The sequence below is a fragment of the Cucumis sativus genome, chromosome 1 (assembly GCF_000004075.3).
Source record: "Cucumis sativus cultivar 9930 chromosome 1, Cucumber_9930_V3, whole genome shotgun sequence".
NCBI classification, from domain to species: domain Eukaryota; kingdom Viridiplantae; phylum Streptophyta; class Magnoliopsida; order Cucurbitales; family Cucurbitaceae; genus Cucumis; species Cucumis sativus.
Window position 1 is genome coordinate 22,573,770 of NC_026655.2, and position 15,541 is coordinate 22,589,310.

Sequence of the window (15,541 nt, forward strand, 5' to 3'; positions counted from 1 at the left end):
GATTTTTTCTTCATTTGTAAATCAAATTCGAATGGTTGGTTCCTATAAAATTTATCCTTTTTCATTAACATACATAGTATTTGTTATATTTTAAGGGTACCCGAGCATGTTCAATTTGAAGTATACTATATTGTATGTTGTCTGTTTTAAACTTAAGTATTGTAGCTTTCAAATCAGATACATTGAGGTTGTCATAATATGAAAGTCATGACATTATCTTCTTTTAATGTGTAAATCAAACATATTGGGTAGTTTGAACAATCATGTTATATTTATGTACATGCATTTCAGATTTAACCATTTGAAGTAGATCCAAATTTTTTATTCAGATTTTAATGATTTGAAATAACAACTACAGTGCATTTAAAATTTATGTATCTAAAAATAATAATAGATTTTGATTAAATAAATAAATATATTGTTCCTATGTAAATAAACCAACAAAACAAAAATCATTTCATAAATTGAAGAGTCTATACCATAAAATTTTAATGACAAATTATCAAATTTTACTCACATGCAAATCAAATGATGGCATGTGTGGATATGCATTATCCTTCACGTTGTTTGATGATGTGTTTGTTTTCTCTCTTGTTGCATCTATCCTTTTTCCGGTGGTTGCTGGCTTAATCTCTTTATATTGGTTATCGATTGATATCTTTAGTCGTTTTTCCCTATCCTCTGCCATGTTTATCAACTCTTCCTCGATTGTGTTCAACTAAAAAAATGTACTGCATTAATAAGATACGATTTATAACTTACACAATATAATTAGGCATCTTTTAGTATGAGGTATTCTTACGTGTTTTAATATAACTCTTGTTGCTGGATTTTTTTCATCTATATTTGAGAGCCTGTTCTAAAACTTGGAAAATTTCCTTTAACCTATAATTTGGTAGCATAAGAAAGTTTAAATGTACCATGCTCGAAGTTGTAAACCCGACGTTTATATTATTTATCTTATTATCTTTGTCATTTGTTGTCTTTCTTTTTTCCTTCCAAAGTTCGGTTGCACTTTTTTTTTTTATTATTATGCTTGTTGTTGAACTTAAGGAGGATTGACCATGCACATACTAATATTTTATAAACGAACTACTTAGCTCATCAATAGAGTACTCAAACCATAAATGAAATAGGATTCAAATATATAGTTTGTAGAGATTACAAGTCGCTGATGTTTCTAATCAGATACCATTTTTCATAATAAGCATGTATAGATACAATTGATCCTAATATAACCTACGTAATAAGCATGTATAATATATGATTTTTCATATAGTCATTAAACGCATATTAAATCATGTATTCAAAGACATATTCAAATACACACATATTCCATTCATCCCAAATACATTGTATTTCGTCAGTATATCACTTATAGTACAATCTACATACACGATGACCAACTCATCAATTAAGTGATCCAACCACAAGTTATATAGATATCAATTATATAGTTTATAGAAATATATAGTCCATGATGCTAATAGATAGATACATCTGTTTCACAACAAAAAGATATACATATCATTGATGACACTATAACCTATCTAATGTAGTCAGAGTCGGAAATACAATGTAATAATGATTCGTAATCCTTAAAATATCAGTCATTCACTATACCATTTGCATTTTATCTTTTTTGTGTGTGTTTATTTCATCATATATAATCTTCTCATCAATTGACATGATCAGCTGGTTTATTTCTTCATCGGGATCCTCTGTTGCCTATTACAGTTATGTACAAATTTTAGTTTCAAACATGTGTGCTAAATAGTTTTAACATAATGTAGTATAATTTATTTTATAAATTACCTTATACGACGTTTGCTCTCTATCTCTCCTATTGTTGTGAGGTATTATTTATGGTTTTGCCAATGTCGTTTGTCCACCAACCGGCTCTCCGGAACCTTGGTTCCCACTTTCAGCCATGCCTCCCCTTCCTTCACTGTCTTCATGGTCATCCTTTTTCTCAAGGTCTTTTTGATTGATTGATTCCATGTTCAGGTTTGCAGCTTCATCTTCTTCTTCGTCCTCTTCTTCTTTGCCCTCCTCTACCTTATCAAGGTGCTTTTCAAAAGACCTTGCTCCCTGAATCACAATTAATACAATGTATTTTCAAAGTTTATTACATATACACATAATCAGAAAAATAACTTTTAGTTTAAAGATTATGCTTACCATATATTCGTTTGTCTCCTGGGCACCTGAAGAAGAAGGTTGCTTCCTTTTGATGTCTTCAAGAATGTTGTTTACTTTGTCATGTCGTTCTTCTAACTTTTTATCCATTTTCTCTTCCACAAACTTGAAGAATCCAATCATATCTTGCATACTTTTTTCCATTCTCTCCTGGTTTTGTTTAATCTTCTCAACAATCTTGGCTAGTCCATCAAACTGGCTTGTAGAGGGCATGCCTCTACTCAGCGACACGTGAGCTACACGGTCAACTTGTTGGCCCTTTGTAAAATCCTCTTCTGCTTCTTTGAGAATTGTCGTGGAAGTAGGAATCTCTCTAGAAATTATAATTTGGCCATCCTTATCCTATCGTCATCTGTTTCAACTGTGCTTATATTAAATATAGTGTCCAAATAATGCCTTGTTACTGATTTTAGGGTCTCGAAAAAACCCTTTACAGCCGCCCCCACCATTTATATCCTCTTTATTAACATATGATATTTCCTGGTAGTTTAGGCGTGTAATTAGGGCAAATTCTCCCAGCTGAAATTTAAGTACTCTATCCTCTATGAAGAAATGTAGTTAGGTGGTCAATTTGAACTTGCACATATGTTGAATGAGATGCAACAATAGTTGGGATGACTAGTTTGTTATGGAAAATTTCAGAAAGTGGCCGAATACTCCCTCCCTAAATCTAGTTTTCAATCTTTCACCAAGTTTTTCTTTGATCTTCTCTATTATGTTGTTTATTGTTTGGATGTTTATTTTTAGAGGTTCGTTTCTCCGTTCATGAGACATCAAGTACACCGACTTCTAGTACTGATGAGTATTAATCTTTAAGTTAACAACAATCACAATAATGAAATATACCACAGTAAAACACAATTTATAAGTCAGCATGTTCCAAAATATACAAATACACTATAATTACCGTAAACCATTCTATATATTCCTATAATTGATTGCATAATTGTCACACCCCCTCCCATGTCATTTATTCTTAACCCAAGAGATGGTGCAACTGGCCAACAAATGTCGCATCTAACCTCAGTGACAACTATTGACCCCAAACTTACCTCTACTTAGAGTGGACAACACAGAGAAAACATAAACGACAACAACCACCAAACTACATAACATCACTAAGGTAATATAGACATAAATACAAATAACTTAACATCAGAGTTAAACCTAATAGACTCGAATGACCCAAAATCAAAACTCCAAGTTTATATTTATACACAACCCAAAAGGCTAACTCAAAACAACACATACTGAAGGGACTCAAAACTATGCCACTAGCATATCGGTGATGGAGTAAGGTACCAATTCCACGGTCTCTACCTGAAAAGTTTGAAAATAAATGAAAAGCATGAGCTAGATAGCCCAGTGAGTGACTAGCTTTCATAAAACATGCTTTAAACATATGCTCGAATAAAACAATCATACAAACTTTAAAGAAAGACAAACTCATATAAAACATCTTTCTGAAATATAAAACTTTTCACTGTCTTGCTATACCATAAATATTTATATACAATCGAGATGGAGAAACTAGACATGCAAGCCCTATCTCATGATGTGATACTTACAAGACGAATGACCTAGGAATCAATAGTGTCCTATCCTTTAGATAGCTAGGAGATGGAAAAGCTAGGCGTCCGAAGAGGCTCTCATCTCAAACCTAGTCACAAATGGTGAAAAAGCTAAGTATCTATTGAATACCCTCAACATAGGTCCTCTGTGCACATGAACTATAATACTCCCGTAAGGTTGCAATATGTATCTCATAATAAGCTTGGTATAGACTTAAACATTTCAAATCTCATACTTCATAAATCTCATATCATTGGTTTACAAATCATACTTAAACTTTCATATTCAAATAACTTTGCTTGCAAAACATGCTTTCATGAGCAAATCTTTATCTTTTAATACCTTTGGCATACTAAAAGCATTTCTAAGCTTGTATTTTGAAATCAGATAACTTTCTTCAGCATATACATTTAAACATTTACATTTGGAAGCATATATATTAACAATGAATTTTAAATAATTTAGAAACCATTTACAAAACACTTAAAGGTCACTCGCAGTACACGGTTTATAGATTTTTCCAATACTTTCTTCTCCTGAAAATTGAGGATTTAAACCTAAACCAACCTTCTAGAATCAAAATTACTCAAACAAATTCCAAAAACATTAGAACTGTCAAAATTAGGTGTCATGATGTTGTTGGCCACAAGACATGGACGACAGACATGCATGTGTGCACGCATAATATCGAGGTGTCTGGCCATGTGCTTGTTGTGCACGCTTAGCCTCCTTGTATGTTGAGGTGCCATGCAACGTTCATTGTTCCCTTTGCCGCCCAGCTATGCATTTTGACCATCTCGCATGACACTCCAATCACCCAAAATAACTTATTTTCTTACCTTGCGCAATGAACAACCCTTTTTACCTTGATGCTCGACCAACCTCAAGAACAACCCAGAACACTGTAATCTTCCCAAAAAAATACTATCAACTTTAAAAATTCATATCTATATATCCAAGACTCAAATTACAAAACTTCCTTTTTGAAACTTGGTTAAAAATGAGTTAGTTATCTTATCTCAAAATTTTAACTTTAAATTCAAAGTATTGAGTTCTGTGACTTCCAGAAACTCAACACTGCTTAGAGTTCTTGTGTTCTTCATCATCAAACTTAACCTTCCTCTTAATCTTTTTCGATCGGCAGCCCCACACTTAAAAATAGACTCACGGGCCAAGCTCCTCCAACTTGAATAACTCAAAATACAAAGCAATCCTTTTTTTTTTCTTTTACTCCTAAAATGGAGGACATAATTGTTGTACATTTTATTTTATAAAAAAATAAATAAGTAAAAGCAAACCGATTGTTATCACTATATATATCATATAATTAAAAATAATTCTTTTATTCAAACTATTCTTCTCTTTCGGACCTTCCAAAATAACAGAGTCGACAACAATGACGATATTCAACTTTTCCAAAATACAGTCCTAACCATGTTGTGCATGGCAATATTCAAACAAGAATTTTGAGTGAACATAGCGTAAACAAGAATTTTGAATCAAGAAGGCAACTAAAGGACTATAATGGCGTCAAAGAATCTGATTAAAACTGAAGAAACTACTAGTTCGCCGGATTTTTTTATTAGAAATAGAAGACAGTTCGAAATAACCTAAATATGAAGTAAACGCATGCAAAATTTTTCCAAAAGCAGTGCAAAGTAAAGCAGCTGAAGAAGAGGAAGAGATTTGGAATAATCGCGGAATGTCCAAATGTGCTTCGGAAGAAATCTAGATTTCAAACTTTCTTTATGGTTTTGAATGAAAGAAGAAAATAAGCGGTCGAAGTCTAAGAAAAAAAATGATCGTCTGCATAGATTTAAAATTTTTTAGGCATTATGTGAAGTTTTCCATTAACGACAATATTTCTAATTTTTATGTTTTCGAAAAAAAAATATTTTTTCATAGACTTTAATTATATGTAATATATGTTATTTTGCGATTCTAACCATTTAAAATTATTTTTGCTATTTTCTCAAAGTAAAAGTCCGAATTTACTATTCTCTTGACAACCCATTTTTTTAAGAGAAAATAAAGAAACAGTCAAATTCGAATTTTAAGGGTTTGGGTTGGGTTGCAAATCCTATTTAGGTCATTTGGGTTGTCAATTTGATCAACAAAAAAATCTGATCATCTCCTTAACCCAATCCAATACACCATTACTAGAAAACTTCAAATAAATTCATCGCCATATTAAAATCAGAAACATTTTTTTTTCCAAGACGTGTATCTTTAAAAACAAATATTAAAAGTTTCAATATTCTACAAATGCCTTTTTTTTTTCTTCTATGGTATACGTATTCAATACTCATCTTACCTAAATTATATGTTTGGAATAGAAGACAATGATCAAAATTGAAGTTAACAATAATTAACATGTCAGTTAGATGTTGAAGTTCGATTCCTAAACCGTATAATTGTGTGTATATATAAAAGAAAAGAAAATAGCCATTTGTAACAGTCCATGATCTTTTATGCCTCAATTGATTGAGTTTGAACTATGCTCATGCCAACACCCATGAACTGAAATTGATATGGTAATTGGGAGATATGCCCAGGAACTAAAATTTATATGGGAAAGGTTGTATATCAAAAAAGATTTGAAGGACAAAATGGTATTTAAGACTATTGCAAAATGAATTACCAAAATGGGCAAATATCTTATTAAAGATGACAGCTTACTGAAGAATGTATGTAAAAATATATTATTTAAAATAAATAATTAAAAAAAACAAAAAAAAACAAAAAAAAAACAAAAAAAAAAAAACAAGAAGAGCGAAGTGTAGGCATGTAGACTAAACATTGTGCCCTACCAAAGGTTACTTCTCTGATGTGGCCCTTAGCTTACATATACAAACAGTGGACTCCGTATTAGAGGGCAGCAAACCAATGATATGTAGAATATTGAGTGAGAAGGTTAGGGGAATCTGATTCTGAGGTAACGAATCTGCATGAGAACTAAGCAATGGTACCGAGTCCACAGTCGAGCAGGCAGGAAGGAAATCGGCCTCTTTGTTGTCAACGCATCAATGGTGCCAACCACCGCATTTCCGCTCCATTTCCATTCGACAAATAGTATATCTTTTTCCAGCCATCCTCAGAGAAGGCTTCACGACGTATCAGTCTTTGTCTGTCAAGAAAACAAACAACTAACTAAAGCAAACAATACCCTACAATGCAACATTTGCAAAGAAACCAGGCTGTGAGCTAATGAAAATCATGCCCAAGTAAGTATGCGACTAAGCAGACGAATATATGCAAATGATTTTAGACTAAAAAGAGATAGGCGTCATTCATCTTACAGATAATACGCATCTTGTTCATTACTATTAATCCCCTCAAATGTACTGAATGCTTACCCATAGAAAAGACTCAGTAAGCAATTAGACTTCATCAACCTTCCCACCAATTAAGGTTTTGACGACGGTCATTAATGTATACAGTAAACAATTACAAAAGGGATCCTCAATCTTAGCAGTTAGCAGTGTCCCTACCTTGTCAACTGAAAATTATGCAACAACCTATTGTTTTGGCCAAGGAAACTCTAATCTGCAGCAACGAAACTTCCAAGGGTTGATGGAACTTTTGATAGTTTTCCAAGACAGTTGTTTTTCTTAATAGAAATCTGTACCTACACGATTCTCCTAGGTTGGTTGTTATTAACGAGCTTTCTAGTTCATCCAGTATCAATAAGACTTGAGAACGTCGAAATAAGAAAGCTTTTAGAATATAGGTCAAAAGACGGGAGTTGGCGTACCATCTTTTTAAAAACTCTGATCTACTCTAATAGCAAAATAGGGGGCTTATTCTAAATCCTTGATCAAACAAATCTTTTGTAACCTTTATTTTTTCAGTTAAAATTAAATTCTTAATTTATTTCAGTGAAATTAGTTTGCTTTCAAAATAAGAACCACATAAGCATACCTGAGGTAGTAGTGGAAAACAGAAGCCGCTTCATCAAGACTGTAGCGAGGGAAATTAACACGTGCACCTAGAGGAACATCTGGCAAGTCTTGACGCAACTTTCCTACAGCAGTTGAATGGGAGAAAGCACCAACCATCATATCGTCATGCATCATAGACCTAAAAGCTTTTACCTGCCAAAAATTAGAAATTCTCATCATTGATTAGAAAAAAAAAAAATCTTTTGTTTGAAACTTCTAAAGCCGAGTTTAATGGGTACAAGGCACCTTTACTTTAAAAATATCACACATTTCCAAACGATAAGAGCTTTTAATGTCTTTAAGTTATTAATTTTGAGTCTAACAAGTCTTTGAACTTTAAATAGCGTCTCATAGATTAGAAACCTATTTAGACACACGGAACTTGAGAATCCAAAGATTAATCAGTTGGTTTTCAGAGTTCAAACACATTATTAAAGTAAAAAAGTAATAGTAATAAAATAATAATAATAATTAAAATGGGTCAACCCTGAAAGAATACAATGACATCCAAAAACACCAAGGCTAGAAAAGAGAACTCTTTTAAGAGATAAATTACTCTAGTCAAGAAGAATAAGACTTAGAAAACAATTACAAAAAGACTTCATCAACAACACCTAAAGAGATACATGAAACCTGACAAAGGAACCAAATGTCACAAGAACCCCCTCTCAGCTTCTCTAAAGGATATGTTGTTCCTCTCCTCCTGAAATTCCGCACCAACCCCAACTTGCCATAGGAATTAGGAACCTCTCCCTCTCGCAGAAGGGTAGGGTGGGAAGGAACTCTTTAACCATCTCCCTGAATCTCAATGGCTAAATGGACCAAACACGAAGAAATAAATAAACTCCAAGTACACGTTGCAAAAGCACAACTTCAAAGAATATGATTCAATTCTTCTTCAGTCCCGACACTATATAAAAAATTTAAAAACTATAAATTTTTAAGTTTCAAGAACCTACTGCACACAACTAAATTTGAGCCAAACGTGTACTTGAACCTAACTTTTACATCCTCCAACCACTTACAACCAAACATCTGAACTATTGTTGAACTTGGGTTTTCCATTTTTAACTCACTGGTCAAGTTGTGCCATTGACAGAATATTATTGAATGAGCCATCCAATTCTCTTTCTCCTGATGATCTATTTGTACTCCCTAATTCTGATACTCTATTGATGAGCCCCATTGCCTTAAACCCGTTCTTTGTCCTCTTTTTTTTTTTTTTCTTTTTTATGGGATAATCCAAAACCTAAGAAAATTCATATAAAATTGAACCATGCATTTCCAAAGCTAATCTAAATGGGAAATAGGAAAAGAAAAAGATAGGAAAAATCAAATAAAAAAAGATTAAGAGAAAACATAGTTGTAACTTGAAACACGCAGCAAAATTATAAGTAACTCAGAAAGACTCCCACAAAAAGCTATAACTATTATATTTCTTCACTTGTGTACACAAAAACATCGTTCATTCCATAATTCTTTCAACTTTACTTTCCTTTTTTGAATCATATCGCCCTATCTGTCGTGTTTTAGTCTCTAACATCTAACCAGAAAAATAAGTAAAGAAGTGAAGGACAGGAGTTTCAAAGCAAAAATTGAAATTTCAAGGCAAAGGGACTACAAAAACGATGGAAGTAGAGGGGCTAGCTAAAATGCACGAGACACAAAAACCGATATGATATCCTAGGAACGCCCAATGAATTGTAATAAACAGAATTAACTAGAACACAATATTTTCAATCTAAAGAAGTAGTACTAACCATTGCAAGTTCTCTAGCATGTATTGGTCGAGTTGAACGAACAGTCACGGGTTCTTCATACTCACTGAATGTAAACCAGTTGTTATACTGGACAAGAAGTAACAATCATTATTGCAACTAAATTAGTTTTGGAAGATTTAATTCGTCCAAGAAACTTAATTTTAGAAATCAAATAAAGGGTAGATGTAGTTTTGTGTCTCACTTGATCAATAGCAATGAGCACAGGAATATCTTTCACAAGCGATAGTTCTTTTCTTAAACGAACCACCACCCCAACAGCTACATGAGTGTGCTTGATTCCAGTATCAATTAAGTCATATAAAGTAGAACCTTCAGGCATCCTCATGGAATCAGCACCTTTAGCCATCCCAACACCAGCGCCCTCTCCCAACGGTATAGGTTCAGATATTTGGCATGGCAATTGTCTTAACTGGGTCTCATTGTACTTCACAAAATCCTGGTTCAAACCAGCCCGCGAAAGAAAAGTATATAAGTCAACTGTTCAGTATTATATATTTATCCCAAGTCCTCACATCATCTCCTGAAAGCTCATCACAAAACGGTGAACACTTGGCAAAACATTTCCCAGTCAGCTACCATGAATAATCATGATCATGAGAGATCATTTCCCTTGTCAAGATTCTCAACAACCTTTAGTAAGAATTAACATCCATCAATGAAATTAGGAAATACAGCATTAAACTACATGTCTAAATCCGATGGAAATGCAAGGTTTGAGAGTTAGAAAACACGGAAAAATAGAACATGAGGTAGCGATCCCAAAGACTTCAGTAAGAAAACTATTGAAATTTGGACCTGCATAATCATGACAAATGCACTAGAAGATCCTGAAAAAAAAAAACACGCCAGTACTTCAATCTAATTCTTAAGTAGCAGGAAAAAGTCCTCACTCTCAGAACATCTTCAGCCTGAACGGGTGTGTCCCAAAGTCCTGTTTGAGGGTTTTTAAAGAAGAACCCTCCATGTGTCCACCGACGTCCACTAGGAACATATAAAACTAACCACCCTTCTTCGCGAGCCCATTGAACGAGCATGGCGAGCGCAATACTCTTTCCACAATTAACTGGACCATCCAAGACGATCTGTTTTCTAATTTTTGAACCTGGACATTTGAATAGGAACAGCTAAATATATTTGTTCGACCAAAGATTCAGACGTTCAAGAGTCCAGTCTCCACCCTAAATTACCAGTATCTTCGATATAACTAAATAACACGAGAACCATTTGAAGACATGAGAGTAGAAGCAAAGTAATACCAGCCGGAGACAGTAATGAAGGATCAACCACCCGCCTGAAATTGTCACGGAGATCCAAGAAACTCTGCCGCACAAGTACAGCACTTCGTATAGACTCCTCAAACTCCTTGACCATCCCCATAGGCAAACCCTCCGGCAGTACCTCATTAAGTCCTTCCATACTTCCATTTCGCAAAGAAATGAATAAAAATCCCAATAAACATGCACTCATAAACAATGTAGAAAACATACGTACTTTAATTTGAAATAAGTTCCTGCATCCTTGCGAGTGAGCTGTGAGAGTGAAGAGGCTGAGGTAAAGAGTGGGCGGCCATTCGGGCCAACATCGAGTGAGGTATCATTTTCCTCGGCAGCAAGACGGCGGGCGCGGATTTTATCATCAGAAAGAGCCGCATCTAAGTCGTTGGAAGCAGCAGCAGGGGCGGAGGGGTCATCGCCGGCTTTGGCATCGGCCTCGGACTTGCCCTTCTTTCCTTTCTTGACGGGGGATTTGGTGGTCTTAGCTGAGTAATTTGAAGTAAGAGATAGGATGGGAGAAGGGTTTCGATTGGAGAAGTGGTGTTTGGAGGCTGCAGCTGTTGCTCTGAGAATTGACCGCATCATTTTCGGCCGGTGGGAGATGGGAACGAAGACGGTATTCTGCAGAACGCGGGTGACCTCCTAACAAATGGGTATAAGTTGTTATTTTTGCATATTTTCGGGGTAGAGTCGTACTTTTGTAACTTAATTTGAACGAAGGCTACGGGCCATGCAAATTGTGATTCTTGTTGCTCATTTAACCCATAATGTGATGACCCAATAACCGATAGGCTTGCAAGATGATCGTGGGCTGGCCTATTTTCCCATTTTGAATTGTGACAAAATAATAGATAATAATTTGAAAAATAGTCCATCCTACAAATATTTTGATTTTTAATCAAATCGGTGGAAGTAGATTTTTTTTATATAATTTTCCAACCGATTTTATCCTTTTATAGACATAAAGTGTATATGTGCCAACGTAAAACAATAGAATATAACACAGAATTACGAATACAGTGTTTTGCATACCATGGAGTTTTATAAAAATATTAAATAAATATTTATATTCGGGAATGATCTCATTTAACCAACACCTACTAGATTATGTCTTCAATTTATACCAGATTTTCGGATTTGTAGGGTTCAGACCAAATGATTAACAATTTCTTTTTATATTATATACAAGAATAGCTATTTAATTCATCTTTTTTTGCTATTCATAAAATGATTGATAATATAATATTTTATTATATCATACAAATACACAATTTTTTCATATTTATCCTTCATTATTTCGAATTATATATATAGTAATAAATATTTTTTTTTGTCATTTTATTTTAAAAGTTTAGTTGGAAAATCTCTAAAATTTGAATTTAAAATTATATCATTCTCTAAGAATTTGTATTTGATATAATAACAACTTCATATTAATATTGTATCCTCCCTATAATTATGCATGTAACAATTATTCCCTATATTATATCAATGTCATTTGATATAATAACAACTTCATATTAATATTGTATTTTCCCCTATAATTATGCATTTAACGATTTTTCTATAAAATGGTTTATTTAACGTAATAATAAATTGAAATTAAAACTTCCATAGAATGGTTCATTTAAGGATCTTTTCATAAAATTTTATTTGTTATTTTTCGCTATAGTTATGATGCATTTAACAATGAAAGTTTTCCTTCCATAAAGGGAAATAACGATTTCCTAAATAGTATCATTGAATCATAATCACTGTCATTTAAGCAACCGAACTTTATAATAACCAATAGAATTTAAAAAAATTTCAAATATAGTATATGTCAAGTATTGAATGATGTTATAAACAACAGATTTGGGACACATAAAAAGGTAAAAAAAATTGACAATCCAAATATAATATCATTCATCTAGGTATAAGATTGTTGGATCGGTATGGCAACCCTAGAGGGGGGTGAATAGGGTTTAAATAAACTTTTTGACAAATAAAAAGTAAAATCAACTAATTAGATGTTTTCTAAAATTTAAATAAAGAACTTTGTAAACTTTGTTAAATAACAAGATTGATAAAAAGATATGAATGGAAGTATGCAATCAAACTCAACCAATAATAATAATATAACTAAAATTAAATTAAAAAATAATTAGAAAAGAGTTAGAGAAGAAGACACCGTAATTTTATAGTGGTTCTGTTAAACTCAACCTACATCCACTTTCCCAAGCACCCCTTGGGATTTTGATTAAAAATCTTCTTTGGACTCTTTCCACGGATTTGAGCCGAACCGATTCTTGCTCCTTTTTCGGGTTCAAGAGCAAACCCGATCCTTTCCACGGGTTAGGATCCAACCGTTACAATATGATGAAATTTTTAAATCACACAAAAGAAAACTCTCTAAAAGAGTGAGTATACAATTTGAAGCTCACAAATTTAATCCTCACAATACAATAAGAAGCTCTCAAGAATAAGATGAAAAGAATAAAAATTGGAAGCTTTAGAGAGAATAACAATGTTGGCTTTTTGCTTGAGGATTGTAAAGATGTTGTGATCTTGTGTAAATGTGAAGTATTTAAAAAGAGATGAAAGATAAATTCAAAATCATTTGGGTCATTAGATATAAGTAAAAGAAAAATGAATGGTTGAGATTTAAACTTAATTAGCCGTTAGATACAATACAAATAATAATATAATAATATGTCTTTTCAAAATACTTTGTTTAAAAAGAAATCAATAAAGCAACTTCACCATCTTTTAAAAAAACTAGCCGTTAGACACAAGAAAAAATAATAATATTAAAATCATTTTCCTTTTAAATTCATTTTCTTTATAAAAGCCAATAAAACATAACAAAAAGCCACATTTGTTACTCCTTCATTGCTCCAAGTGGCTTTCTCTAATTGGTTCAAATTGAATGCTTGGTCGCCACGTCACCCGATCTCGGGTATTTTTCCGTTAACCTTCTTTTAGCAATATTTTCTTCATTTGAACTTCGATTTGGGTGATTGAAGAGGCGTTAGAATCATTTTTTCAAGCTCTACGATATGGTCTATTCAAATTAATAAAATTGTCAATAAAAAAAGTCAGATTTGTTATCATCAAAACATAAATTAATTGAATAATTAAAATAAATTAATTTGAGATTAAGGGCCAAAAAGCCAACAATCTCCCCTTTTTGATGATGACAAATCATTGAAGAAAAATAACTTGAAACACACATGATCAACAAGTAATTCTATTATCAAGATGTATAACCATAAAGCTCATGTATATATTTCACCACAAAGAACATACTTGAAAACAATTGATAAGAGAACCTTCTTTGTCCTTAATTAATTTTTTTTTCTCTAAAAAAATATGCATTATTCAATAGAAACAATTATGCAACAAATTGATAAAAACATATTTTTCTTATACTTCTCCCCCTTTGGAATCATCAAAAAACAATACCAATGAAGTTAGCTCTCCCAAAAAAAACATGAACACATACAAAATGTCTAATTCTCCCCCTATCAATATGCATTACGGTAACAATATCAAGTAAGATATAAAATCAAGATGCATCCCAACGAATAATTCCAAGCTCAAGCCTATTTTTACAAAAGCTTTCTTCACTCAAAGGTTTGGTAAATATATCCGCTAATTGATTATTGGAACTTACAAACTCAAGAGTAATATGACCATTTTGTACATGCTCTCTAATAAAGTGATGCCTAATATCTATATGCTTAGTTTCTAGAATGATGAATAGGATTCTTAGTCAAATTTATGGCACTAGTATTATCACAAAATATAGGCACATTATCAAATTTTAATCCAAAATCACAAAGAGTTTGTTTCATCCAAAGAATTTGTGCACAACAACTAGCAACCGCAATATATTCCGCTTCGGTAGTGGATAAGGCAACCGAATTTTGCTTTTTACTAAACCAAGATACTAAGGAACTACCAAGAAATTGACAAGTCCCACTAGTACTTTTACGGTCAAGTAAACTACCGGCAAAGTCCGCATCGGAATATCCTACCAAATTAAACTCAACATTTCTAGGATACCATAATCCAACATCAATAGTTCCAAGCAAATATTTAAGTATCCTTTTAACAGCATGGAAATGTGATTCTTTAGGACAAGATTGAAATCTAGCACAAAGACATACACTAAACATGATATCGGGTCTACTAGCGGTCAAATAAAGTAAAGATCCAATCATACCTCGATAAGTCTTTATATCCACACACTTACCTTTTTCATCTTTGTCAAGCTTAGTGGTAGTGCTCATAGGAGTTTTTGCAACTTTACCTTCATTTAATTTGAATTTCTTGAGCAAATCCCTTGTGTATTTTTCTTGACTTATGAAGATGCCATCCTTGAGTTGTTTGATTTGAAGACCAAGGAAGAAACTAAGTTCTCCCATCATACTCATCTCAAACTCATTATGCATACACTTGGAAAATTCTTCACACAAAGATGAATTAGTAGAACCAAATATAATATCATCCACATAAATTTGTACTATAAGCATGTCATTATTTTTAACTTTAATAAATAGAGTATTATCAATTTTTCCCATCTTAAAGTCATTCTCAAGTAAAAACTTGCTAAGTCTATCATACCAAGCTCTTGGAGCTTGTTTTAAGCCATAAAGAGCCTTTTTCAACTTATAAACATGATTAGGTAAATCAAAACTTTCAAAGCCCGGAGGTTGTTCTACGTAAACTTCCTCCACAATATAACCGTTTAAAAAAGCACTTTTTACATCCATTTGATACAAAATGAAAT

General features: G+C 32.9%; 2 protein-coding genes across 2 annotated transcripts; both read right to left on the bottom strand.

Annotated features, from left to right (window-relative positions):
- Positions 1-1,863: 1,863 nt before the first annotated feature.
- Positions 1,864-2,412, bottom strand: LOC105434509. The gene is made up of 2 exons (XM_011650216.1): positions 2,182-2,412; positions 1,864-2,091 (listed from the first exon to the last, which is right to left on the bottom strand). The coding sequence occupies exons 1-2, from the start codon at positions 2,410-2,412 to the stop codon at positions 1,864-1,866; spliced, it is 459 nt and encodes a 152-aa protein (XP_011648518.1).
- Positions 2,413-6,404: 3,992 nt separating this feature from the next.
- Positions 6,405-11,428, bottom strand: LOC101220451 (28S ribosomal protein S29, mitochondrial). Its single transcript, XM_004145252.3, has 7 exons — positions 10,985-11,428; positions 10,750-10,910; positions 10,384-10,595; positions 9,675-9,929; positions 9,473-9,559; positions 7,693-7,865; positions 6,405-6,898 (listed from the first exon to the last, which is right to left on the bottom strand). The coding sequence occupies exons 1-7, from the start codon at positions 11,350-11,352 to the stop codon at positions 6,787-6,789; spliced, it is 1,368 nt and encodes a 455-aa protein (XP_004145300.3). The 5' UTR covers positions 11,353-11,428; the 3' UTR covers positions 6,405-6,786.
- Between the last annotated feature and the right edge of the window lie 4,113 nt (positions 11,429-15,541).

Bases quoted from the DNA above. Each gene is read 5' to 3' on its own strand.
- LOC101220451 (XM_004145252.3), bottom strand. From the start codon at position 11,352: ATGATGCGGTCAATTCTCAGAGCAACAGCTGCAGCCTCCAAACACCAC. The intron at 10,911-10,984 runs GTACGTATGTTT...GCGAAATGGAAG, and splicing joins GGAACTTATTTCAAATTAAA to TATGGAAGGACTTAATGAGG. The intron at 6,899-7,692 runs GTATGCTTATGT...TTTTCTTGACAG, and splicing joins GTTTTCCACTACTACCTCAG to ACAAAGACTGATACGTCGTG.
- LOC105434509 (XM_011650216.1), bottom strand. From the start codon at position 2,412: ATGCCCTCTACAAGCCAGTTTGATGGACTAGCCAAGATTGTTGAGAAG. The intron at 2,092-2,181 runs GTAAGCATAATC...ATTGTGATTCAG, and splicing joins AGGAGACAAACGAATATATG to GGAGCAAGGTCTTTTGAAAA.